Source organism: Triturus cristatus, chromosome 9 (genome assembly GCF_964204655.1).
Source record: "Triturus cristatus chromosome 9, aTriCri1.1, whole genome shotgun sequence".
Taxonomy (NCBI): domain Eukaryota; kingdom Metazoa; phylum Chordata; class Amphibia; order Caudata; family Salamandridae; genus Triturus; species Triturus cristatus.
The window spans coordinates 1,150,020,463-1,150,047,311 of NC_140592.1; the positions used below are offsets into that span (position 1 = coordinate 1,150,020,463).

A 26,849-nucleotide genomic window follows, 5' to 3' on the forward strand; every position below is an offset into this window, starting at 1 on the left:
ATAATTTGATTGAACATTTGAATAGTGTGCACGTTGGCTATTGTTTTGCAAGTTAAAACTGAGGCAGCTGAGAGGGCTTTGGATGAGAAAAAACTACTGCTGGAGCATGAATAGAGCATGAGGGAGCTCGAGCCAAAGGCGAAGTAACCTACACGATTCAGCAAGGATTGTGGCAGTGTACCAAAAGTGTCTGCTGGAGAGGTGAGGGTCCGCATACACCAGGAGCTGATGCCTAACTATGTGGTGGGAGATGATCTAGACAAGTGGTTTTCTACTCATAAAGTTGCACTTATGGTACATAAGGTCCTACAGGAGTACTGGGGAGAGGCGTTGGGGCAGTCTGTGAAAACACATTCCCACAGTGGAGAGGGACATGCGCCTGACAATCAAGAAAGAGGATCAGACCAGGTGTGCCCCCATGAAGGCAATCCTTGTTGCTAAGTTTGGGCTGACCCCTGAGAAATACCACCAGAGTTTCAGGGACAGCCACAAGCTCCTAAATCAGTACTGGGTGGTTTTCTTTGATTATGCCAGCAAGGCACAGATGGGCTGGGTGAGGGACAGCAAATTGTATGATTCTACTGGGCTCTACAACCTAATTCTGAGGGAGCACATGTCCAATACTTGTTTTCTAGACCTGTGCCAACACCTAGTGCATAGCAAGCTTTCTGATCCCAGGAAGGTTGCTGAGGAGGCAGAGAGTGTCTAAGAAGGTGTCTTGGGGTACTCCTAAAAGAAGAAAGAGGGTAGAGATAAAATGAAACCAAGCAGTTCTTTCAAGACCCCCTAATCAGTTCACGGGGAAAGGGTCCCAGCCCCAATCTGGCACCAGAAGAAAGGTATCACAGATACGAAAACTGGAAAGCTTGTCTTTGAGTGCTATGAGTGCGGAAATATGAAGGAAGATGCCAAGTGTTCCAAGAGGGCACCTGCCCCCAGTGGTGGTCATTCACAAGAAATAGCCTGGATAGTGCTTGGGGAGGGGATGGCCCCAGTTACTGTGGGGGAGACTAGTGAGATAACCCTTGTGTCCGTGGTTGATGAAGAGGTGGTGCCCAAAGCCCACATGCCTTTCAATACTTCAAAGTATAGGCAGTGGGTCACCATCAGTGGGCATACATTGGAGACTTTGAGGGACACAGGAGCCAGTATGACTTCTGGCAGGTGTCCTTTGGTGTCCTCAGAGCAGGTGATACCAATACATTCCACCAGGTTGTGGTAGCAGACCAGGAGAGCCACTACACCGTGGCTCTTGTTCCCTTTGAGTGGGGGGTCTTAGGTCTTCTGAAAGTTGCTGTGAGCCCTGCTATGCTCGTGGACTGTCTGTTAGAGAATGACTTGGAGCACACTGCCAGAAGGGAAGTGAAGCTCAAATCGCACCTGGAAATATTAGGGTTGCCTAGGTGGATAGATGTGACCAGATGGCTGACCAGAAAGGGAGTCAGGAAGGTCTGTAGCCTGCAAGAATAGCCCAGAGAGCTACCTGGAAAAGTAAGGGCAAGGGGGTGGAAGCCAACTCCTGAGGGTCACCTAGAACAGGTGGATGGGACGCTAGAGTAGACCCCCCTCACCCTCCCCCCCCCCCCCACTCCCCATCCCATTGGATCCTACTGGGGAGGACATTCCATAACTTGGTACCCTGCCTGAACTTAATGGATGGCAAGTGGAAGGAGGGCCCACCAGGGAGGAGTTTTGCAAGGTGCAGAAGGAGTGCCCAGCAACTGAAGGCCTGAGGCGGCAAGCAGAAGCCCAGGCAGCTTGTTAGACTTGACTTTTTCCTTGGGTTCACCAAAGACTATTTGCTTTTTGACCCCCTGATTTTGCACTTTATCAGTGCTATTCAGTGTTAAAGTGCATATGCTCTCCATATAAATTGTGGTAAGGATTGGTGTTTGAATGATGGGCCTAATTGATTTCCTACTAAGTCCCTGCTACAGTGCACTGTGTGTGCCCAGGGCCTGTAAATCAAATGCTGCTAGTAGGCCTTCAGCACTGGTTGTGCCACCCACACAAGTAGGGTTCTCAGACCTGCACTGCAGTGCATGCGTGCAGTTTTTAATGCCATGTCGACCTGGCAAGTCCACCCACCTGCCACGCCCTAACCTTCCCTTTCATTACATGTAAGGAAACCCTAAGGTAGACCCAAGGTACCCCCATGGGCAGGGTGCATTGTATATGAAAGGTAGGACATGCACTGGTGTGTGTGACATGTTCTGAAAGTGAAATACTGTGTAAATCATTTTTCACTATTGAAAGGCTCTCTGTCCCATAAGTTAATATGGGAGCTGCCTTGTAACATCTTACAAGCGTAGCCTTCCATTGGGACAAGGTAGAGAAAGGAAGGTTAAGCTTTCAGAACTCAGAATTTTAAAATATATTTTTTAGTAAAGACAATTTTTATATTGTGTGTTTGAAAATGCCACTATTAGAAAGTCCTCTGTGCCTCCACATTTGTGTATTCACTGTCTGGGCTTGGAGTGACAGGAGCTGGGGATGATTGGATCTCTCGCTCCGGGTCCTGGTGTTCAGCGCCAGCTATCCGTAGGACTTTATTTAGTGTCCGCATAAAGCGCTCAACCTCGCCATTGGCTTGGGGCCATTGAGGGGTGATCCGCCGGTGCCGTATGCCTTGACGTGCAAGGAACTCTCGGAATTCGTGGCCTTGGAACGGTGGCCCATTGTCACTTTTCAGTTCCGATGGACGTCCAAACATGCTGCAAATTTTCTCTAACGCTGGCCCTACGAACGTGAATGCCGTGGATGGTAGCGCTTCTACCAGGGGATATTTGGAGAAGTTGTCGAGGACTACTAATGTCACTCTCCCGTCCGGGAGACTCCCGAAGTCTATGCTGACTTTGTCCCAGGGGTGTCTCCCTTGTTCTTCAGTTACGATGGGGGCCGGAGGTTCGGGTCCGCTCGTCATCTGGCACGCTGGGCAGCTCCTCACAACGTCTTCCACTAGGCTGTCCATTCCTGGGAACCATATTTTTTCTCTCATCCTGGCCTTCATTTTCTCTGTTCCCTGATGCCCCTTGTGGGCGAGGAGCGTGGCGTGGTGGCGTAGCGCTGTTGGTATGACGATCCTGGCCCCTCTCAAGATGATTCCCTCTCTGGTCGCACTGAGCTCGTTCCGTATCCGCCAGACTTGTTGCAGGTCTTTCCTCTCGTCCTCCGTCCACGTGTTGGCTGATTGTATGAAGTTGCCCACGACCCCTTTTGGAGGGCCTCACGGGTCTTCGTCATTACGGTGTCCTGCTCAGCTGCCCGTATGATTTCCTGGAGCGTCAGCACTTGGGGGCAGGTCAGGGCAGCTAGGAGGTCGAGGTGCGCTTCGGCATCGTCTTCCTCTTCCCTTCCCGTCGGGGAGTGCTCCTCTTTGTCTGGGTGTCTAGACAGGAAGTCGGCCGGGTTCTTGGCGCCCGGTCGATAGGTTATGTCCATATGATATTGTTGCAGTCCGATGGCCCATCGCTCTATTCGCGGTGGGGGGTGTGGCGCTGTCCCTTTGAAAAGGGGCACTAGCGGCTGGTGGTCCGTCACGACTGTGAACGGGTGTCCACAGATGTATAGGTGGAAGTGTCGACAGCCCCACTTTATGGCCAGTGCTTCCCTCTCAATTTGGGAATACCTCTGCTCGGTTGCTGTGAGCGCCTTACTCGCATACGCCAGCGTCGCCCATCGCCCCGGCTCCTGTTCCTGGGTGAGAACCGCTCCGAGCCCCACCGGGCTGGCATCAACTAGCAGCTCGGTCTTTCTTGCTGGGTCGAAATAGACCAGTGTGGTCTGGTCGAGGAGCGCAGTTTTGATGGCTTGAAACGCTTGGTCTTCACGAAGTCCCCACTGCCACGGGACGTCGTTCTTCGTGAGGTGCCTGAGTGGTTCGGCAATCGTTGCCAGGTTCGGGATGAACCGTCTGCAGTAGGTAGCCATCCCCAGAAAACTGCGTACCTCTGAGGCGGAGGCCGGTGCGGGAGCGTTCTTGATGGACTGGGACTTCCTCGGGTCTACCTGGATGCAGTTGTTGGTGAATGTGTAGCCAAAGAACTCGATACGCTGCTGGAATAGCTGACACTTGTCCTTGTGGAGTGTGACCCCATACTCTTTGAGTCGTGTCAGCGTGGCTCGGACTCGCCGATAGTGCTCGTCTACTGTTGTGGAATGGATCAGTATATCGTCACTTACATTCATGACTCCGGGCAGGCCTTGTAAGATGTCACGGATGGTGTTCTGGAAGATCTCTGCCGCAGACGAGATCCCAAAATTGAGTCGTCGATATCTTCGTATCCCAAGATGTGTACTGAAAGTGGTGATATATCTACTCTCCTTGGCTAGCGTCAGCTGGTGGTAGCCAGCATTTAAGTCCAACTTGGAGAACCACCGGGCCCCGTTGAGATCGGCAATTATGTCATCCATGGTGGGTGTGATGTGCCTCTCCCTCTTGATGGCTTTGTTGGGCAGCCTCATGTCAATGCACACCCGGATTTTGCCTGGTTGACGGGGCTTCTCCGCGATCACCATGGGGGACACCCAGGGGGTAGGCCCGGTGACTGTTTCTATGACCCCTTGTTCTTCCAGCTTCTTAAGTTCCTCTTCCACCAGTGGGCGTAAGTGGAAAGGAATTCGTCTGTGTTTCAGCGCCGTGGGTGCGACAGAGCGATCAATGTGGAGCTTGACTGGTGGGCGTTTGATGTTCCCTAGACCGGTGAACAGCTCCGGAAACTGGTCCAGTAGGTTGGCCGTTTGGGTGTCTTGTACCTTCCTGAGGAACGCTAGTAGCCCTAGGTCCTCGGCAGCGTGTCCGCTTAGGAGCGTGTCCACCTCTTGATTGATGACGTGTATATCGATTGTTACTTCCGCCTCTCCCGTTCTCACTGGTACTGTCATCTTTCCTTCGAGAGGTAAGGGCACGTCACTCCCGTAGGCGTAGATTCGGGCCTTCGACGTCTTGAGCTCTGGTTTCGGCCTGAGGCGGTTGTACTGCTGCACTCCCATGACGGTGACTGACACGCCGGTGTCAATCACGGCGTCCACTCTTGACCCTGCGACCGAGGTTGTGGCCTTCTCGTGCTTTTGAGGGCTCTGGTGAACGAGATTAGATATGTTTCCCCTTCATCATCTGATTCGGCGTCGTCTTCTTGCAAGGCTTGCGTTTGCTTATGTCCAGCGTCAGTGTGGGAGGACAGGGACAGCTGGGACAACTGTCTCACCATGTTTCTTGCAGGCCTTTTCCCTCTTTGGTCTTTCCTCGTGGAGCGCTTCCTGCAGACAGAGGCAAAATGGTTCGGGGTGCCACAATTGGTGCACGTCTTCCCTTTCGCCGGGCAGGTTTTGCCTGGGTGTTCCTCGTATCCGCAGTATCTACACTGGGCTTGAGACGATCTCCTGGCTGCCTGTCGGTGTGCCTTCTCGTGCGTCTGTACCACGTCTGCTCGTTCCGCCTTAACGGACACTCCTGATCCTGTGCTCCGCGTGATTGCTTGCTCCATTTCTTCTGCACGGGCGTCGGACAGATCATGGGATCGTGCGAGCACCAGGATGTCAGCCAACGGGATGTTCGGTTGGCGGAAGATGAGGCTCCGCAGTTTCTTGCTTCGGATGCCGCATATTAGTTGCGCTCTGATCTCCTCCTTTGCTCTGTCACCTACAAGGTGCGTGTCAGCTAGCACCCTCAGTCGGGCGTGAAAGGCATCCACCGATTCCCCTTCCTTCTGCCTTGCCTGTCGCAGTTTAAAATGTTCGAAATCCGGATTCATCTGGGGGTCAAAGTGTGTGTTGAAGGCCGTGACAGCCGCATCGTAGTCGTCTGCATTCCCAGTGTTAGGGAGGTGCTTGAAGAGCATGTAGACCTCTTCTCCCGCATAGTGAAGCAGTAGCTAACGCTTCACCGCGCCATCAGTCTCTCGGGACCCAATGAAGTAGTTGTTGAGCCGGCCAAGCCACGTCTGCCAGCGTGGGGCGGCTGTGGCGGGGTCAGCAGTCTCGCTGAATGGCGGCAGGACGCCGGTTGGCGGGTGGAACGGGGCGGCTGGCGCTGGACGGGCGTCGTCACCCATGGCACAATGAGGGTGATGTGGCGCTAGGCGGCTGGCACAGGAGGTTGTGAAGTCCTAGCGCGGGAGAAGGCTCAGGGAGGCACGTGGTGGCACACGCAGAAGGCGGCAGAAATTGGAACAGGAGGCCAAACACCAAGGGCCAAGCCTGGGGACGTCGATTTGAGGCAGGAGGGGCTGGCTGGAGGTAGGTGCACGGCAGTGCAAGCGGGAATGTTCATCCGCTGATTGTGGGCGGCGTGTTTGGTGCACACATAGGCTCACCGTTGGGCAGGGAGGCCTGTGGTGTCTCTGGCTCCAGGCAGCAACGAGGCGGACCGGATGCGGTCCGGATGGACGTCGGGTCGTCGGTCGCGGGTCTGCCGCGAGCGGGCCGATAGGCAGCAGCACAGGTGCTTTCACACGCGGTGGTTCAGACCGCCGTCGTCGCCAGTGTTGCATGTACGCGCTGGCTTAGCTGCTTGGGCGCAATGGAGGCGCGCTAATAAATGGAGACCACACTCTGTCTCTGTGTCGGCGCCAATACCTCGGAAGGCGCGCCCCCTTTATTATATACTCACGTACGCCACCGTCGTGGCGTACGCACAGCGCATTTAACTTGCGCGCTCTAGTGTCAGACGCTAGAGCGCTAACTGCAACATCAGGGAGTAGGGGGGGATACCGCAGCATGGCCTGCTCTCCCCGCTCACGCCTGAGCCCCCCCCAACATCGCTAGGAACACCAAGGGTAACACGCGGGGCAAACCACCTCAACCCGCACTACCCCTGGGCCCAATTTGCGCAGGCACAGCCAAGCCCCACACTGCCCCCTAGGGGCATTTGTGTGCCTTTCCGCTGTGCGCCCCCTCCCCGGTCAGCACAACACTGGCCCCGGTCAAGGAAGGGCGCCACAGATGTGACCCTCGAAGCTGACAATCCCCCCTCCCACTGGCGGGCCGACCAAGCCAGAGCCGGTCGAGCATCCAACCGACGGGTGGTGGATAAGGGGTGTGATCTAACTCATCGCAACGTAGTAAGCTCCCAGGCAGTCCGAAGCGGGGACAAGGGGCAGCCCAAATATGGCGTGTCTGGCGCAACGTCGTCAGCTCCCGGGCAGTCTGAAGCGAGACCAGGAGCTGACCAGAGACGGCGTGTCTGACGTGCAAAAGAGGGTGCCAGGGTGGTGGGGGAGGGCTATATACTCCTCCCGCAGTTTTAGCGCCCAGGAATTGACGCTCCCTAGCGTGCCGAGACCAGGCTGGGGGGACTCCTCCCCGAGTTCCTGCCCCTAAGTGGGGTGTGGGTGGCCCAGATGATACTAGAGGGCTGCCCTCTCTAGTGGCCCACTGCGGGGCTTCGGTCAGCCGCATTTGGTCCTCAGCTAACTTTTTTGTTTAAAAAAACAAAATCATAGAGCAAAATGTGTTTTTATAAAAACAAAAAACGAATGACCTTAACAACCTGGGAGTTTTCTCCCTTGCTATTGGGGTCATTTTTTTACTGGACTCCAAGGCTTTTCCTGTAGAAGCGTACATCAGTGCGTCCATTCTAAATAGGGTGGATGACCTGAGCTGCTTACACTGATGGCCCCATGTTCGTCGGCCGACAGCAGAGCCAAGCGTTGGGGGGGGGGAGGGGCGAGGGGGGTCAATGCCAGAGGAAACCTAAGAGTGGGCGGGCCGTCGATTTGGTGGCCACATTTGTGGGGCATAGCCTGTGCACCCAACACTGAGAGAGGCCCTTAATAATAGGAAACGCTTTTCAGCTCTATTATTATTATTTTTTTAACAGCGTTATGGTTCTGCCCCAAAGCATATTTATTCTAATTTTGCTTATGCCCAACGTCGGTGCCAATAAAAACATTTAAATATTCCAGCGCTGCATACCTGGAAGTCTTAGTCTCGCGCTGTTAATGCTTCAAGCAGCATTGAATACAAGGTGTGCTAATGACATTGGGAACGGCAGCCGCCCACGCTCTGCACACGCTGGAAGGAGCGCTCTCAGGCCTGGCTGCTGTTACTGCGCGCGCATGTGTGCTTACTCGCATCTGGGAGTGCATATTTGTGTCTGTATGCATCTGTGTAGTGTGTATGCTGCATGTGCGCATGCCTTCATCTGGCAGCATGCTTGTGTTCATGCATGTGTGTTTGTGTGTGGGTGTGTTTGCCTCTGCGTGTTTGTTTGTGTGCACGTGTGACGATACTCTCATGTCTGGGTGTGTTGGCGCCTGCTAGCATCGGTTTGCGTACCAATTGTTTGCTGCATGCCTACATCTGACGATATATGTTTGTGTTCATGCATACATGTGTGTTTGTGTGTGGGTCTGTTGCACTTGCGTGTTTGTTTCTGTGCACGTGTGAGGATCCGATACGTTTATGTGTGCGGGCATTGGTGTGCATGTGCGCACGTGTGTACTGCATGTCTGCATCTAACAACATATGTTATTGTTCATGCATGTGTGTTTGTGAGCGGGTGTTTATGTGTGTGCACGTGGGAGGAATGGATGCACTCGTGTTTATGGGTGCGCGCGCCTGCTTACATCGGTGTACATGTGCGTAAGTGTGTGCTGCATGTCAGCATCTGTCACCACGCTTGTGTTCATGCATATGTGTTTGTGCGTGGGGGTGTGAGCTACTGCAAATGTATTTGTGTGTTCTCGTGTGACAATGCTCTCAGGTTCATGTGTGTGTGCGCTCCACTGGGCCTGGTTGCATCTGCGTGTATATATTTGACTGTGAGTGAGCCTGGGCTTGTTTTTTCGAGCAGCAGAAATAAAGCACCGCTGGTTAATTATTAAACGAGGCTCCGAGGCTGAAAGCCAGAGCCCTCACCTGAACACCACACGCCACAAGGGAATAATCTAAATGCAGGATCACTCGGCACAGATTGTCCAGGAGGGTTGAGGCAACCGAGCCACTGCCGAAGCTTGTTTGAGCAGCACCCTGTGTATTTCCCATGGAAGGGGTATTTCAAGGCAGGGACAATGTTGATTGGAACGAAGGGGAAGTTGCATCATTTCTGCTGGTTTTTAATTGCTGCTTTTATTATATTTGCTACTGCGAGTAGGTGGCCCCATGAACTATTTCAGGATTTTGCGTTATGTTGTTATTGTATTATACTGTTGACCTCGGAAGAGGTCAACATCAATTATACAAAATAAACTTGAAAGTTGAACTTGCCCACTTTCTGCAGCGAAGCGGAACTCGCCGCATTTCCAAAGACGCGGCCTGGAGCACAGGACGATGCGTGCCCATACCAGCCCCTACCGGCTCCAGGCTTCTGCTGCAGCTTCCGGTGGGGGTGTAAAGCTCTGGGCCAGCGGATGCTCCTCTCCTCCGTTCTGTAAGGGTTTGCTATCCACAGAAAGTAGTCTTTAGTCTGTGTTGATGCACAAGGTTCGACTATGATCCACCCAAAAACTTCAAACCCACCGGCTCAGACAAGTTGCACCCAACTGCGCGCGGTGGAGTGTGTAGGGCTCAACTGAGAGAAGGGATTAGGGACAGTTATCCACAAACCTCCTCGACTGTTTGGAATGTCATCCCAAACTAATGAATTCCCTGCGATCCCCCCTAATAGCCGGTAGATATACAGGTGCAAAATTATAACAATGAAATGCGGGGATGGGTAAACAGAAGGGCAAACTTTAAATGACACAGACATACAGGAAAGCAGGCCTTTCCCACCTATGCACCCAGGATCTGGACGGACATCCCCGTATCCATCAGGGCCACCTCAACTTAGGAAAGAGTTGAAGACTCCCCTCTTTAAAGAACACTACTTCACAATGCATTGGCCATCCACAACCAAGCTTTCTCTCATCTTACTCGGTGACTTTATGCTCGTCTTTGACCATGAACAGCACTCTGCTGCCCTTTGGCACTCTAGAACCACCAGAAACATACAGACATACATACACAGAGGCTGGGCAATGCAGGCATCATACTGGGAAGCAGGGCAGAGTTTGGGCATCAATGCAGAGGCCCTACTGGGGATTACTCGTTTTCATATGTCTCATATTTACAAAAAAAGCTTGCATCTGGATAATACACTTCTGCGAAGGCATCAGCAAAGGTGCCCAGTCAGTCAATATCCCCTCTCCATTCTTCAAAAAGAATGAAGCTTTTTTTGCCAAAGAACAGTCAAAGCAAGCCGGTCATGCTCTACTTCCGGGTTGACCATGCAAACACTATGATGGTGGAGTTACCTGCCCATGCAGGCATGCACCAACACCAATGAAAATGATAACCGCGCAACTCCTCATCTGACATCTTGGAAGAATGTCTGCCCTTTACTCGTGGGAGCTTTTCTGGCTCCCGCTAAAGGCACTGCTAACATTTAAAATCACATGTTTCAGACAGAGACCGAAGACCGAGGTGCCGAGAACGTCTTATGATGACATCAGGGGGGCGAGGGACAGCTTCACGGGGAAACACCAGCCTTCCGAATGGCTCAAACACTTGGGCAATCATTCTCTGGTCCTCCCGCAAATGTGTGGAACTCCTCACTAATGCAGCTGTGAACTGCGCCTGACATCCTGGCATCCCAACAAGGACTGAAGACCCACCCTTACAAGTTGTTTCTGGAATGATGATTGTCTATGACTAGAGTAAGAAGAAAAGCCATTAATCTCATTAAATCTAGCTTCCTTTTTAAGTCATTACAGCAAATGCCTCAAAAGAAGACCTTATATTTTACTACCTCCAATCTTACAGAGCTTATCTCCTCTGAACCCTCTCACATATCTGCACTATTTTGGGAAATAGTCCCAGACAGTTTTTTGTGAAGCATCAAACAAAGGAATGTTGTGACTGCTCACTGTCGGTGAATAGTGATGCAGGCCTTTGAACTTCTTTAAAATATGCGGTTCGGTGATGATTTCCATTTAAAGGTAGGTGATAAGAGTCTACAATGAAGCAATTACCGAAGTAACTCTATTTAGCAGTACAGCTTGTGCAGCTCTTCCTATCAGAACACACTTGATTATCAATAGGACTGCAAGGTAATGGTGCTGGATTGTCAAAACCTGCAAAAAGATGCCAGTCGATTAAACCTGCACGCTGACAAAGGTCTGGATGCAGGCAGATGTTAGCTGCACGCTGACCGAGGACAGGAGGCAGGCAGATGTTTACCGCACACTGACAGAGGGCTGGAGGCAGGCAGATATCATCCGCACGTTGACAGAGAACTGGAGGCAGGCAGATGTGATCCGCATGCTGACATAGGACTGGAGGTAGGCAGATGTTATCCACACACTGACAGAGGACTGGAGTTAGGCAGATGTTAGCCACATGCTGACAGAGGACTGGAGGCAGGCAGATGTTAGCCGCACGCTGACAGAGGACTAGAGGTAGGCAGATGTTATCCGCACACTAACAGAGCACTAGAGGTAGGCAGATGTTATCCACACACTGACAGAGGACTGGAGTCAGGCAGATACTAGCCACATGCTGATGGAGAATTGGAGGCAGGCACACTGACAGAGGGCTGAAGACAGATTCTAGCCAAAGTTAGCCTCATGCTGAAAGGGGACTAAGGTAGGCAGATTTTAGATGCACCCCAGTGGAGGTCTGGAGGCAGACATGCAGACAGATTGTTGAAGGCAGATCATCTGAAACAATGTTAGCTACATGCTGCCAGAGGTTTGGGGTCAGGCAGATGCTAATCACATGCTAACAAAGAACTGGAGGCAGGCTGATGTTAGCTGAATGATGACAGAGGACTTGAGGCAGGCAGATGTTAGCCGCATACTGACAGAAGACGGGAGACAGAAAGCTGGAGTAAGGCAGATGCTAGCCACATGCTGACAGAGAATTGGAGGTAGACAGATGTTAAGTGCACGCTGACAGAGGACTGAAGACAGGCAGATGTTAGCCACATGCTGACAAAGCAAAGGAGGTAAGTAGATGCTAAGTGCCCACTGACAAGACTGGAGATTGCTACGCTGACCGAGGGCTGAGGCAGGCGGATGCTAGCTGATGTTATCCACATGCTGGCTGACAACTGGAGGCAGGCACTGTAAGCCACATGCTACCAGAGGGCTGCAGGTAGGCCCGCTGACAGAGGGATGAAAGCAGGTAGATGATAGCCAATGTTAGCTGCATGCTGACATAAGACTGGAGGCAGGCAGATGATATCCACTTGATGACAGAGAACTGGAGGAAGGAAGATGTTAGCCACATGCTGACAGAGGACTGGAGGCAGGCAAATGTTTGCCAAATGCAGAGGCAAGCAGATGTTCCCTGCATACTGACAGGGAAATACAGGCAGGCAGTTGTTAGCCACACGTAGACAGGGAAAAGGGAGCAAGTAAATGCTAGCCGTATGCTGACAGAGGAGGACTACAGGAAGGCATGCTGACAGTGGGGTTAAAGCAGGTAGATGTTAGCCAATATTAGCCGCATGCTGCCAGAGAGGTGAAGGCATGCAGATGCTAGTTGCAGGCTGACAGAGAACTGGAAGCAGGGAGATGTCAGCCAATGCTGACAGAGGACCGGAGGCAATCAGATTTTAGCCACATGCTGACACAGGAATAGAAGCAGGCAGATGCTAGCTGCACGATGACAGTGAAGGACTGGAGACAGGCATGCTGACAATGGACCGAAGACAGGTAGATACTAGCTGATGCCTATAGTGGACTGGACCTATGCAAATATTAGCCACAGACTGACAGAGAACTGAAGCAGGCAGATGTTAGCCACTTGCTGACAGAGGACTGGAGGCAAGCATATATAAGCCACATGCTGATAGAGGGAGGGAGATGCTAGCTACACAACAATACAGGCTTGAAGGTAGGCATGCTGACAGAGGGCTCGAGGTAGGTAGCTGGTAGACAGTGTAAGCCACATACTGGTGGAGGTCTGGAGGCAGAGTTGTAGCCGTGCACTGATGGAAAACTGGAGACAGGTAGATGCTAGATGCAGGGTGGCAGAGATGTGCAGGCAGGTAGATGTTAGCCTCACGCTGACAGAGGACTGCAAGCAAGCAGATGTTAGCTGAATGATGACATGAGATTGGAGGCAGGCAGATGTTAGCCACATACTGATAGGGAAATAGGCATACACAAAAGTCATGGATAGAGTGCATTAATTAATCTCAGCCACTAGTAATTACTTGAGTCGCATCCCAATTCATCGTTATTGTGCGCACTATGTCACCTCAGTGTAGACCCAGCTATATGCAAATCAGTCTTGACCCTGCTCCAATCGGAATAGTTCAGCCTAAACTACCAAGCCAGGTCCTCCCTGAACCAGATACAAGCAACCCAGGACCGGTTTCGCCCTAAGTCGTGGGATCATCAGCCAGGTACAGTTTGGTTCCAGGGACACAGTGTGCATACCTTTTCGTATATATTTGACAGGCGAATAGGGGCAGGCAGATGCTAGCCGTACACTGACAGAGGACTGCAGGAAGGCAAAGTGCTGACCGCAGGTAGATACTAATCAATGTCAGCCTCATGCTCAAGAGGACAGGAGTTCGGCAAACTGCCAGTGGTAGATTTAGCTACATGCTCATGAAGGGCTGGGGGCCAGGGGTATACACACTGCAGTCAGGCAGAAGGTTGAAGGCAGGTAGATGCTACCTCCATGCTGGTAGAGGGATGGGGGCAGGTTGATGCTAGCCGCAGGCTGTAAGATCACTGGAGGCAGGTATATGCTAAGTGAAAGGTGAGAGAGGGCTGGATTCACAAGTGCTAGCCCCACACTGGCAGAAAATTGCAGGCAGGAACATGCTAGACAGGTGGAAACTGGCTGGAAAGAGACAGGTTCTAGCTGCACGGGAAGGAAGTGTGTGCACTGACAGGGCCCTGAGCTCGTCATGCGGAGAGGACACAAGGGGTGAGATGCAGCTTGCGTCCTCTGTGCATGGTGAGCTCAGGACCCTGTATTTGGGCACCCTTGCATCTTACAGCTGATGAAGGGGTGAGATGCACCTTGTATCCAGTGCTTAATTTGAGCCGGTGGTTTCCAGTGCTCGGCACCGGCACTTAATCGTCACTTGTGACTGTCTGCCACAAGGTGGCGCTGTTTCGCTAATTTAGAGATGACCACAACAATAGTTAATTATTAATTCAGTATATATTAAAAATTACTATTACCTGCCTCACAAGCCATTTTTATAGCTTTGGGGGCCTGAAATACTCCGAATTGTCACACTTGTAGGAGTCTGATGGTTAGTTGTTGTGTTGTTACTATCATTGGCAGCATGGCAGGGAAAATGTGTTGTGCAAGCTTCACTGGCCTCCTGACGAGAGCCCAGGCCCTTTTATTTTATTTTTTTACAAATTAAGCACTGCTTGTGCCTCTCACCCAGTCATCGGCTCTAAGATGGAAGGGTGCAAACGGACAGGGTCCTGAGCACGCTAGTCCACCGAGACATAAACTGCATCCCAGTGTGTGACTCTCTCTCTAAGTTGAAAGCACAGACAGAGGCCATAACCTGGTAGGCTACTGAGACACAACCTGTATCTCTTTAGAGTACACACAGACACGGCTCTGAGCTCACTTGAGTAAAACAAACATGGCCGAAACGTATCTGTGATGTTTTGTGCTCTGGTCCAGAGGTGATGAGATCTAGCAAGTTGGAATAAGATGCTTTTTAGGCAATACCAAGCAAGACAGGTGTGTGTATGGCTGACCCTCTTCAGTAATGGCAAAGATGGGCTAAGAAATATTTTAGTAGAATGCTGGTTGAAGGATTTTCCAAAGGTTAAGAATGTTTCGATCATTACATCATTCACATGTTTACTCTTTTGCAAAGAACAAGAGGTGCTTGAAGCTGCCTGAGCTTTTGTATGATTGATCCTGAATATTTGGCAATAGACTGCGGAATAGAGTATGTGCTGTCAATATGCACTGCAACCGCAGCATCTCGAACCCCTATTGCACGAGTGACCCAGTGTTTGGAGAACTTTACGAAAGTAGACAATTCTTGTGCTGTGGTCAGTCAAAATTGCGCAAACAGAAGAAAGTAGACGGTCTAGAGCGTACCTGTGTGTCCCGCCAACTGCACCCAGGAGTAGCGCCTTTTGAAAGGGCTGATGATGGAGGGGAGGTTCACTATTGTCTTCAGTTTCTGCCAGGATCTGGTCTGTAAGCAGAGAAAACAGATGAAGGTAAGACCAAGGAGTTTCCGGAACATACTTTCAGCTCGGTGGGCGCCTATTCTCTTATGTATTTAGACTCTTAAAACATAATACTATCATATTTGAAATATACTTAGTGAACCAAAAATGGTGACAGTTATCCCAGGACATTTATGCTCTAAATTATATCATATTTCTGATAGCTAAACGCTTGGTTAGTTTGGTTGTCTCCCTACTGCAGTCCACACAAGATCAAAAGCTTCAGGTAACTTCTCGGGGTAGAAATTATACAATTTGGTATCTAAGACTTCGGACATCATTCACATTTTTGGAATTATAAATGCTTCTATATCTAAAATTTTGAGAACAAATTACTTCCATTACTTTGACACAACTTCCATGTAAAAGGACGAGCTATTGTCTTTGCCATGGACACCAGCGTGTCACGACTCATGTGCGCGCATGCATGCGTTATGAGCCATGTGTACATAGGGCTGCCAGTTTGAAATGGGTTTTCGACTAAAGAGAAGCAACTCCAAGATGGACACTGAAGCATGCGGCATGACACATGCAACAGTGAGGGCTGTGATGCACCAGTAGCCATTTTGGCATTTTTAATTTACTGTTTAAACATGTCCAATGCGCATTTTAAAGCATAAATTAAAATTAAAAATGAAACTGCATAGCAGCACAAAAAAGGACGTGAATGGCCCTCACACCTGAAGTGTCCTTGTAAAAGTACTACAACGACAAAAGCCTTTTACCACGCCAGACACAGTATTACACCTTTGGCTTGGCAAATAATATCCATGCAAACTTGACTGATTAACAGCAACCACTTACACATGCTTCGCTCTAGTTAGTGCTCATCAGAGAGGTATAGCTTTGTGCAGACAAAGGAAACACCCAGTATAAGTCAAGACAATATCCTTTCATGGCAAAAGACATTGTCACAATCTAGCTCGGCGTGGATGGCACTGTTCTAATCCTATGCGTATAAACTCTGACGGAGAACCAGACATTGGAGGTGAGCAGATTCAGCGTGACAGTGATGTTGTTGTGTGCTCTATAAAGGAGCTGCTCTCCACCTAAACTTGGGAACTACCCAATGTCACTTGCTTCTTTTTTTCCATAATTTATGCAGCACTCTAAGCCTGAAAGGGTAATGTCTTGGCTTATACAGAACCTGGTTAGAAACAGAATAATTTAAAAACCCTGGATTCAGGTTATGACTTCAGGATCCAGCCGCAAGACCAGATCGGCAGACTGAATTACAGGAAGAAGAAATTCAGAAAAGGATCACAGAGTACATACTAGATGAAGGACACCTGACAGAACTTAGGGTTGTTCACTCAACAATAGAAAGGCTAGCACACTGCTGTATGCTAGAGAATTATTATGTAGGCATGAGGTGTCAAAAACACAAATTCAATATGCAACAAGCCTGCTGTTGCAAACTAAGATGCTGCTGGCAATCACAGTTGTGTGGTAATTGAAGCATGAATACTAGGAACATGTGTACCACCGCGAGATGGGTTAGCAGGATTGTTGCACTCCCTAGCAAGAGCAGAGAAAATACTAATGGAGGAAAGGGCTAGAAAGGGAAGGCTGCAGCTCTTAAGATCATTTGCCACAGAGTAGAATGGCCCACAGCAAAGAACTTAGACTCCTTTTATGGTAGGAACGTAGGAAGGGGATTTTATAAAACGTTAGCACAGGATTTTGTACATAATGTACCTAATGGTTTGAGAGATTTCAGAAGTAATTCCTAAAAGTTGAAATTTGTACTGCTCGAATTTGATTGAAAAATATTTTGTGGAGCTCTTGAAAGGTTTTAGAATAGTTGCATAATCTTTTAACTGAAATTCATAAAAATAGTTTAAAATGTTTACTCCTGTTTTGGATTGTCAAAGAATACAGAAGTATAATCAATCACAAAGTGACTCTTCACTGAAAGTGTGCACCACTCCAGCAGCCCGGTCCGGGAGTAATGCATTTAGGTTTTCCTTCTTCCATCTCTGAACTTTTGAAGAGTTTTTATTCTTGTTTTTCTCAAATTTGCTCATGACTGATCTTTGATATGGTATGATTTAAGACATTAAGGAGGAATTAGATGTGAGTACATACAGCCTGAAGAGTGGGACAATGAACACCAGCGTCAGGCAAGGACAGCTCAGTAGGGTTTATGGGGCTGAGCATACACAATATTGCCAGATCGTGATGGGAGATAGGATATTAACACACTACAGGATGTAATATTCCACCAAAAAAGGGAATATGAAAATATTTCACACCACCTTCTTTGTGGCATTTGACATCATGGCCTAGACATTTGTTTGTGTGGACTTTACTTACTAAAATGTCTGTTATGTGTAACACGAAAAACTTAATTATACCTCATTGTGAGAGGACCTAACCTGACAAGCACAAACTTGGTTAAGTCTCTTTGGAAAAGCAGGGTTTTCACACCTCTGCAGAAGTCCAGCAATGTAGGCTGGTCTCAAATCACAAACTCTGGGCAAATTCAGAAACCCTTTCATAGCCTCTATGTTTGCAAGTATTGATGGGGCAACCAATAGCTACTGATTTGCTGCTGTCAATGGGCGACCATGCACATAGTTTGTACATCTGTTCACATGGACAAGAGGGGACCTGTTAACCCACCAACGCCCTAATTATGGGGCAATTGTACCCCATGTTAAAACTGGATATGATTTTACCAATTCCGTGAGCTAAAATCACCCAGGTACAGTAAAATTAAAAGTAAAAACTTTATGGAATTGGGAATTACATTGTGGACCTAATTTTTCTGGAGATAAAACCACTCAGAATTTTCTATTCCATTCTCTGAGCAGGTGGTAAATATACGCGGGTCTGTGCATGGTGTAAGGAAGGGGGTAGAAGAGTACACAAGAGGAGAAAATATTTTTTAGCAGTTGCAGCCACCGTCTCATCCACTCACCACTAATAATCAGGCTGAGCAAAATTAACCTCTGGATATGCCTATGATTTGTGTCACGAGCTACATCTCTATTCCTCTGTAGGAAATAAACGCAACCGCAATGCCAGTTCATGCAGACTACAGCACCGTCACTGGTCTGGAAACGCTGTGGATGCTGGCGTAGATACTAAACTGGCCATAACAGAACCGTCCTAAAAAAAGAATGAAATGTTCTACCCTGGGTACACACTAGCACCATTAGTTTTACCTAAACCATGGGTACTCACAAACTTTCTCCCGGGGGCCAAATTTACAGTGTGGTTTGTGGCCAAGGGCCGCACCGGTGGGGGCGGGGTCAGAGGGGGAGGGGCGGGGCTAAAGCAAAAAAAAATTGTGACCATGAGGTTGAACACAGGTCCCTGCAGCAGATGCCTTCGTACACTGAGCCACCAGACCCGGCATACACACATCTCTCTCCCTCCCTATCCCCCTCCCTCCCCCTCTCCCTCTCTCTCCCCCTCCCCCTCCCTCTCCCTCTCTCTCTCCCCCGTCTCTCTGCCCCTGTCTCTCTCCCCCTGTCGCCCTCCCCCCGTCGCCCTCCCCCCGTCGCCCTCCCTCTGTAGCCCTCCCTCCGTCACCCTCCCGCTGATGCCCTCCGACACCCTCCTCCCTCTGTCTCCCTCCTCCCTCTGTCTCCCCCTCTGTTGCCCTCTCTAGGCCCCTGCATCTCCACTTTGACAATCACTGGAATCCTCCGGCCCCACAGAGCAGAGTCTCAGAGTCCGGGCTGCTGCACCCGGCAGTGTTTGCTAACACTATTTAATTTTTTTTTTAAAACACAGGTAGGATGTCTGCAAGGTCCGCAGGCCACCTAGGAAGGCTTGCCGGGCCGCTAGCGGCCCGCGGGCCGTACTATGAGTAATCGTGACCTAAACTATGCAATGGATTTAGTTCAAATTTCCACCAATGGTTAGCCAAATGACTAGTTAAGCTCTGCAGAATGTAAATCCGACAATATGCTGTGCCCAGCACTGAGTTTAGGTGCCAACATTGATCTCCATATGCTGGCACTCACTTGTCATGTACTATGAGAGATGAGTTATGCTATGTTAAAATATTTGTAAAGCGCATGGCTGCCCCAACAACGGGTGGTCCCAGCACTAGTCTCACAATGAGCTTCAGCTGAAGAAAAGACTTTGGATTAGGCCGAGAATAGCCAGGCTTTCACGACCCTTCTAAACGACCTGTGATTCTGGATGTTCTTGATTTTCCAAGGGGCAGGAGCTTTGGCGCAGAAGGTGCGCCCTCCTGCTCTTGCTCATCTGACACGAGGGACACATACCAAATAGAGATTAGCTGAGAGCAGATCCCGCTGGGGAACATACTGGTGGAGCAAGTTGGATAAAATGGAGGGCACCTGGAAAGTGATGACTCTGTGCAATACATAGAGCCTTGAAGTGAGTTCTCTTACCCACAGGGAGCCAATGCAGCCTGATAAAGCTGGAAGCCGAGCAGGTTTTAGGAAGTGCAAATAGTTAATCCAACAATGAGCAACTGGGCCCGCTACTGTAAAGTACAAGCAAAAAAATTGAGCAAGAAAATAAAAAGTAGGTAGTGAACACTAGTGCAAATGTTCAATGCTTTGCTACATTCATTCAAGTTTACTGTCGATCATCTGGGAACAAGTAAGTCACCATCCGGGATCATCTGGGAACAAGAAAGTCACAATCTGGGATCATCCGGGAACAAGAAAGCCCACATTTATGGTCTGCTTATTCAAAGTTGGTCCTTTTCCCCTAATGTTTTTTAAATTTGTGATGGATAAATGCAAAACAAATTCCTCAAAGAAGTGGTGATAACAGGGCCTAGTGAGTAAATCCTGGAGACTTTTGTACGTGGTGCCCGGTGCAACTTCTGCCTGCATCACTGTATTTCACCTTCGCTTTATTCTGATTTCATTCCTTAGCTGCTAATTTCTGTGTCCACTTATTGTTTGCATAAATATTTCGATCCACTCATTTGTTACGTCTTCTACTTGGCCTCTTTTTCTCTGTCGTCTCTAACCTTCTTCTCTTAATCCTCTACCATTCTAGGGCTCCCCTATTTCTCACTTTTCTTCTAAAGCCCTCTTTCTCACATTTAGCCAGAGTCTACCCGTTTTTATCACTCACCCTAAATACGCTATATTGTTTGTTACTATTTCCTCTTTATATCCTGTCCATACATGCCCTCACCGAAGGAAACCTTAGTTTAAAGAAAATGAATGGACACAAACTTTAATGTAGGATGGAGGTGTAAATTATCAACTGCATTCTTGGTACTGGTGACCTCATGGTGTTCCACGGTCGTAAAGGAGCAGCGTTGGCCAGTCATCTTCTTCCACATCAAAACTGTAGTCCAAGGTCAGCGCCATGGCAGTGCCAACTACAGAAGTAGGGGTGCAGAGTGAATCACTGTGAGGGACCAGCAAAGTAGGATTTTAGAAGTTGGGTCTATTCGGAGTCCTCCTCATGTTGTAGAAATTGGCCATATGATCAGCAAGGGGGAACTGTGAAGATTGTAGGGCTTGCCATTGAGATAGCAGTTGATGACAGTAAAGCAAGGACTGGACAGGGAGAAGCGATGGAGAATCACAGAGGGCTGCATGGTACAGTTAGGAAATGGACAACTTAAGGGGGAAATATACGGGTTCACAATGGTCTCTGTCAATTCTATTGCTTCAGTAATGGGCGTTGGGCTGGGACATCGACTAGGTGTTATGGGATTGGAGAGATATTGGGTTAGGACAGGGAACAGAGATATGGAAAATACAGGGAATGCCATCTTTCCAAGGAAAGCGCTGAGGACTCCTGTGCAAGCTTGGAATTGATTGTGTATACACTACCAGTCTCTGCATTATAAGTACCCAGATTCATGCGTTCTTCATTTCGATGGTCAACTGCTTGTGTAGCATATTTCATTGCCACCTCTATCTTCACCAAGATCAGCCTTAGGTTGGTGGCGTAATCCTCATTTACAGAAGGGTGGTTAGTATTACGGAATTTGGAACCTAGCCATACCGAACCTTAATTCATGATTTACATTAGTCTCAGAGATAGCTACAGTGTGCATGACCAGCTGTATAATAAAGCGGTTGGAAATGGCAACAAGGCCACGAATTTGACATGCATGTAAAGCTTGACACAAATAAATAAATATAAACAGGATTTTAAGTAGAGGTGTGTGAAATTTGCGTAATTTGCATTTGCCATATTACGCAAACTTTTGTGAAGATTAAGCAAAATTACTTGCAATTCAGCGTAGTAAACTACACATATTCTGCAAACAGCAGTGGCTTCTGTTCTGGTTGTTCGCTTTGTTTCCATGTGCGTGCACAATTTTTTTTGCCATAAACAGTGTCTAATTATGCAATGTGGCAAGCGTAATTTTAGGATATTCACGTAACAAGTGTAAAGTGAAATAACTGAAATTACACGAGACTAGGTCAGTGTAATCGAAATTTCGCTTTGACCTAATTTTAAAGGGAAATCTCCACTTTTCCTGGCTTTCTATGCTCTGGTCTCTTAATTTAGTGTGACGCGTGTAAGAGAAACCTCTATCTTTCCACTCTGGTGCTTGTAGTTATTCTGTATGAAGCCTGGACCTCAAACAATGCATTGCAAAGGAAAGCCAGGATAGAATAAACTACTCACACCTGACATGGGGTGACTTAAAATCTCTGCCCAAAGCGTAGGATTAAACGGCAAAAGAGTTTACACTGACATGTATCTGCGGTTCTGTGCTCTATTGTTTATCGAGTCTCCAAACTTTCTGGCCTATTAAGTGCAAAGGGAGTATGAAGGAAACATGCACCGTGTGACCTTTGTCCATAGGAGTGGCCAGTGGTGGCTGCTACGGAACGGGGTGGGTTCCCGCACCCGCAGCTTTTCCTCCGTCCTCTTCTCTTCCATGGCTCCCGGCAGCACACAGGCTCCCCTAAACCAATCACGATGCTGTGCTATCGGGGTATACTGGGGCACTCTGGTAATGACTAGGCCACAGGGTCAGGTCAGTACAATACTGGTGGCACACACACACTGGTTTACTCATTGGGCCAAGACCCCGAGCGGTCTTGCGCCCCTTTATTTAAACCCTCGGGTGAGCCCGCCCATGGGGTGTGTGGATGCGTGCTGAGCGTCTGTGAACGGGCCGGGTGGCTCCGTCACTACATCCCCCCAATCTTTTTGATACAACAACTCTTTTCGGGGGAAAATAGTTCAGTCTCTCTTGGCACACCACGCAAAGTCTTTCAGTCTCTAACTGGGTGTCGGATTTGGCCGGAGACCATTCTTCTGGCTCCGAGAGTTCTTTCTTGCTTCCGACCCCTCTGGTTCCTTCTCGGGTTCTGGGGAACCCGTTTCTGGGCTTCCCACTTCTGCCCCTGCTTTTCTTCCAGGTCGTGGTCGCACATCCTCAGGATGACCTTGAAGGTCTTCCGCGGGGACTGCCCCGTCTTCGTCTTCCAGATCTTCCCTGGCTTGGTCAGCCGGTGTCGAGCCATCTGCGACTCTTTTGAACCATGAGGTGTTCCTTGTGACCACACGGGTTCCCCGCATGGCCGATACCATGGTGCCATGTACATTGATCACTTCCCACACTTCGGGCTCATATGGGGTGCGATACTTCCAGCTGGGGTGGCGGTCTTTCACCACAACTCTGTCAACAACCCGGATGCTCATCGACTGGGCTCTTCGAGCTTGGCTGGCCTTGTCATTGGATGCTTTCCTTCTGTCCTGGGCTGCCCCATGATCCAGCTCTGGGGGACTCCACGATGGATCGGCAGGAATGCTGTCCCTTGGAGCCCGTCGGAACATCAGATGAGCCGGCGCACACCGGGTGGTACAGTGTGGGGTCTGACGGTATGCGCTGAGAAACTGCAAGAGGCACTGCTCGGCATTTTCTCCCTTATCCACCCCAATCCTGAGAGCACGGTTCACTGTACGCATGAACCGCTCCACTTCTCCATTCGCTTGGGGCCACTGTGGAGTGATCTTTCTGTGTCGGATGCCTCTGGAGGAAGTCTCTGCCTTGGAACGTCGGTCCATTGTCGGATTTAATCTCTTCTGGCAGCCCCATCATGGCAAACGTGCACTCCAGAGCTGTCTTGACATGGAGGAATGCTGTTGACGATACCACCTCCACCACTGGGAACTTCGAATGTGAATCAACGAGCACCAGCGTGTTCCTCCCATCCGGGAATGACCCAAAGTCGATGCTTACTTTGGACCACGGCTCCAGACACGGATCCTCGGTGATTACTGGATGAGGTGCAGGCTCACTGCCCGTGATGCTACAGGAGTGACAGGTACGTACAGCTTCCTCCACCATGGCGTCCATTCCCGGGAACCAGACTTTGCTCCTGAGTCTGGCCTTGGTTTTCGAGACGCCCTGATGACCTTGGTGTGCTAGGCGGACCACCTCCTTCTGCAGACTCTTCGGGATCACAAGGGTGGATCCCCTCAGGACCACTCAATCGAGGCCTTCGCTGAGCTCACTTTGCACCCTCCACATTTGTTGCCAGAATAGCTGTTCCTCTGCAGTGAGAGAGCTGACACCGTCCAAAAAGTGGCGCCAGTTCCGATTGACTAACGTGGCTTTGACCTTGACGAGGCACTCATCAGAATCTGCTGCTTTCCCAATGTCCTTGAGCGTGAGAACTACAGGAAACGCTTCAAGAGAAATCATGCGGATGAACTCTTCGGTATAGCCCTTGTCTGTTGTTGCATGGAGTGGCCGGAGTGAGCGAGGGTGCCGCGAGAGGAAGTCGGCCGGTTTGCTGGCTCCTGGCCGGAAGTTCACTTCGAAATGGTATGTTTGCAGCTGCACTGCCCACCTCTCGATCCGGGGAGGGGCAAGTCGAGCGGTGCCAGCATAGAGCAGGACAAGGGGCTTTTGATCGGTGACCACTCGGAATTCATGCCCATACAGGTACAGACGGAAGTGCTGGCACGCCCATTTGATGGCCAGAGCCTCGCGCTCTAACTGCGCATACCGCATCTCAGTGGTAGTCAGCGCCCGGCTGGCGTATGCGGTGGGGACCCATTCTTTGGACTCGGTCTCCTGCATCAGGACTGCGCCCAGTCCTGCGGGGCTGGGGTCCACCACAACTTCCGTGCGTTGATGCGGGCGAAAGTATGCTGTGACTCGGTCATCGATGAGGGCTTCTTTTACTGCCTGAAACGCCAGATCTTCTTTGGCGGACCAGACCCTTGGCTGGCCGGCCTTCCTGAGCATACGGAGTGGCTCGGATAGGGACGCGAGGTTGGGGATGAAACGGCCACAGTATGTGGCCGTTCCCAGGAAGCTCCAGACTTCCGTGGCTGACGTGGGCCTCAGGGCAGATCGTATAGCCTCCGCTTTCTTCGGGTCTACCCGCAACCCTTCTCTGGAGAAGATGTATCCGAAGAAGTCTACTGACTCCTGATAGAACAAGCATTTGGATTTGTGCAGGGTGTGTCCGTGGTCTGCCAGTCGTTGAAGGGTGTCTCGGAGGTGTCAATGGTGCTCCTCCAGCGTCTGTGAGAATACCAGGATGTCATCGCTTAGATTTATTACGCCTTGCAGTCCTGAAAGTGTTTCTCTTATGGCGTTTTGGAACACCTCCGCGGCCGAAGACGCCAAAGCTCAGCCTCTTGTAGTGATGTAGTCCTACGTGGGTGGAGAACGTTGTGATGTTTCTGCTGTCAGGATGGAGTTCCAGTTGGTGATATCCCGCATTGAAGTCGAGTTTGGTGAACCATTTAGCGCCGTTTAGGTCGGCTACGATGTCGTCCATCGTGGGTGTGAGATGGCGTTCCCTCTTTACTGCCTTGTTTGGTAGGCGCATGTCGACGCAGAGTCGAATGGCTCCCGGCTGCTTCGGCTTTGGGGTCACGACAAGAGGGGACACCCACGGTGTAGGGACCGACACCTTCTCTATCACCCCCAAGTCCTCCAGCTTCTTCAGTTCTTCTTCCACCTGTGGCCGCAAGTGAAATGGCACCCTCCGGTGTCTCAGCGCCATGGGACGAACCGTGGGATCTACATGCAGTTTGAATGTCTTTCCGTTTAGGCATCCAAGGCCTTCAAACAACATGGGAAAGTCCTTGAGCATCTCTCAAGCGTGCAGATCGTGTACTTGGTTTGCAAAAAACACGAGCTCCAGGTGTTCTGCCGTGTGGCAACTGAGTAGGGTGCCCCGTTATCCTTTAGTGACAAGGAATTTCGTGCTAAGACTATGGTCTTCACTGGTGACATCGACTTCCATGACGCCACGTAGTGGGAGTAGCTCATTACTGTCGTACGTGTAGATCCTTGCCTTGGATGGTAGCAGCAGCAGGCGCAGCGACAGCTTTTCATACTGGTCACTGTCCATCACATTGACAGACGCCCCGGTGTCAATGAGGGCACTCACCGTGGACCCTGCTACGGTGATGTTGCAAATGGGCGGTGGGCGGCACTTTTTTTCCTTCCCGGCTAACAAACGACGCAAAGAACACCTCACCATCTTCCGTCCCAAAGCCAAACCCTGGAGGGGTGTTGTCGACCTGGTCTTTTGGATTCTCCATCGTTAATTGTCACACTGCCGTCGCAAGCCCACGTGAGCTCGGAGCGCTGCTCCGTCCTCTCCCGCTCCTACAGACTTCTGCAAAGTGATTGAGTTTCCCACATTGTGAACACGTTTTTCCTCTTACGAAGCACCTCCCCCCTGGAGGGTGATCTAGGCCACAGTTTCCGCACTGGCTCTTCTGCAGAGGCCTCGTGGCCCCTCTCGATTGAGACGGTCTCCTTTGGATCACATCTACTCTTTCCTCCTTTATTATGGGCGTTCGCAGTGGGTCGGTTGAGGGCTGCTTTCATTTCGTCCGCGTGAGCGTTGGACAGCTCGTGGGACCTGGCGAGCACAAGAATCTCGTCGAGAGTGATGCCGGGTTGTGGTAGTAAAAGGCGTCGCAGCGTGACTGACCGACATCCTTGGATGAGTTGCGCACTGCTCTCCGCCCTCTGGTCCGGCAGCGTGCATGAGCTTGCAAGCTTCCGTAGGCGGGCGTAGAAAATGTCTATGGTCTCGGCCTCGCCCTGCTGCGCCTGCCGGAGCTTGAACCATTCGAAATCAGGGTTTATTTGAGGATCGAAGTGGCGGTTTTAGGCTGCGATAGCCCCATTGTAGTTGTCATTTGCCCCTCTGTCAGGCAAGGTCTTAAAAAGGTTGTACAGCTCGCCCCCTCCATAGCACATGAGGAGCGACCTCTTCACCCTTCCGTCGGTCTCCCGCACGCCAATAAAATAGTGGTCCAGGCGACCAATCCAGGATTTCCACCACGCCGCGGCAGTGGACGGGTCCGAGACCTTGCTGAAAGGTGACAATGGGGCAACTGTGCCTTGACTGGGCCAGGCGTGGGCTGGTGGGTCAGCTTGCTGAGGGGTTGGGGCCGCCTGGGGTCATTCCCTCCGTTGGCGCCCTGGACACTCATCGTCTACTGCGGTAGTGTGTCTTGGAGTGTTGAGGCACAATAGGTCGGTGGCGCTGGGCGACGTGAGGTTTCTCGTTGGAGGGTGATCCCTCGCTGGTCTGTGGGCAGGCCCACGTGTGGCTAGGTGCGGGCGCCGTAATGTTGCGCTCAGGAAGTTGTAGTGATGCTGGGAATGCCCAGAGCATCTGCAGGCTGTGCACGGTGGCGTAGCTGCGTGTGGACACCGGGGTAATATCTCATCCCAGGCACTCAAAATGCCACTGACTTGAGGGCAGCAGTCCCTTTGGTGGTTCTTTACAGCAG

At 50.4% G+C, this 26,849-nt stretch overlaps 1 protein-coding gene across 2 annotated transcripts in view; it reads right to left on the reverse strand.

Annotated features, from left to right (window-relative positions):
- The window catches only part of ITPKA (inositol-trisphosphate 3-kinase A), a 605,052-nt gene that overhangs the window by 292,571 nt on the left and 285,632 nt on the right, over positions 1 to 26,849 (reverse strand). For both annotated transcript variants that reach the window (XM_085627107.1, XM_085627108.1), the window contains exon 2: positions 15,019 to 15,118. In XM_085627107.1, the coding sequence (XP_085483233.1) occupies positions 15,019 to 15,118 (100 nt within the window). The remainder of the gene's footprint in view (positions 1 to 15,018; positions 15,119 to 26,849) is intronic.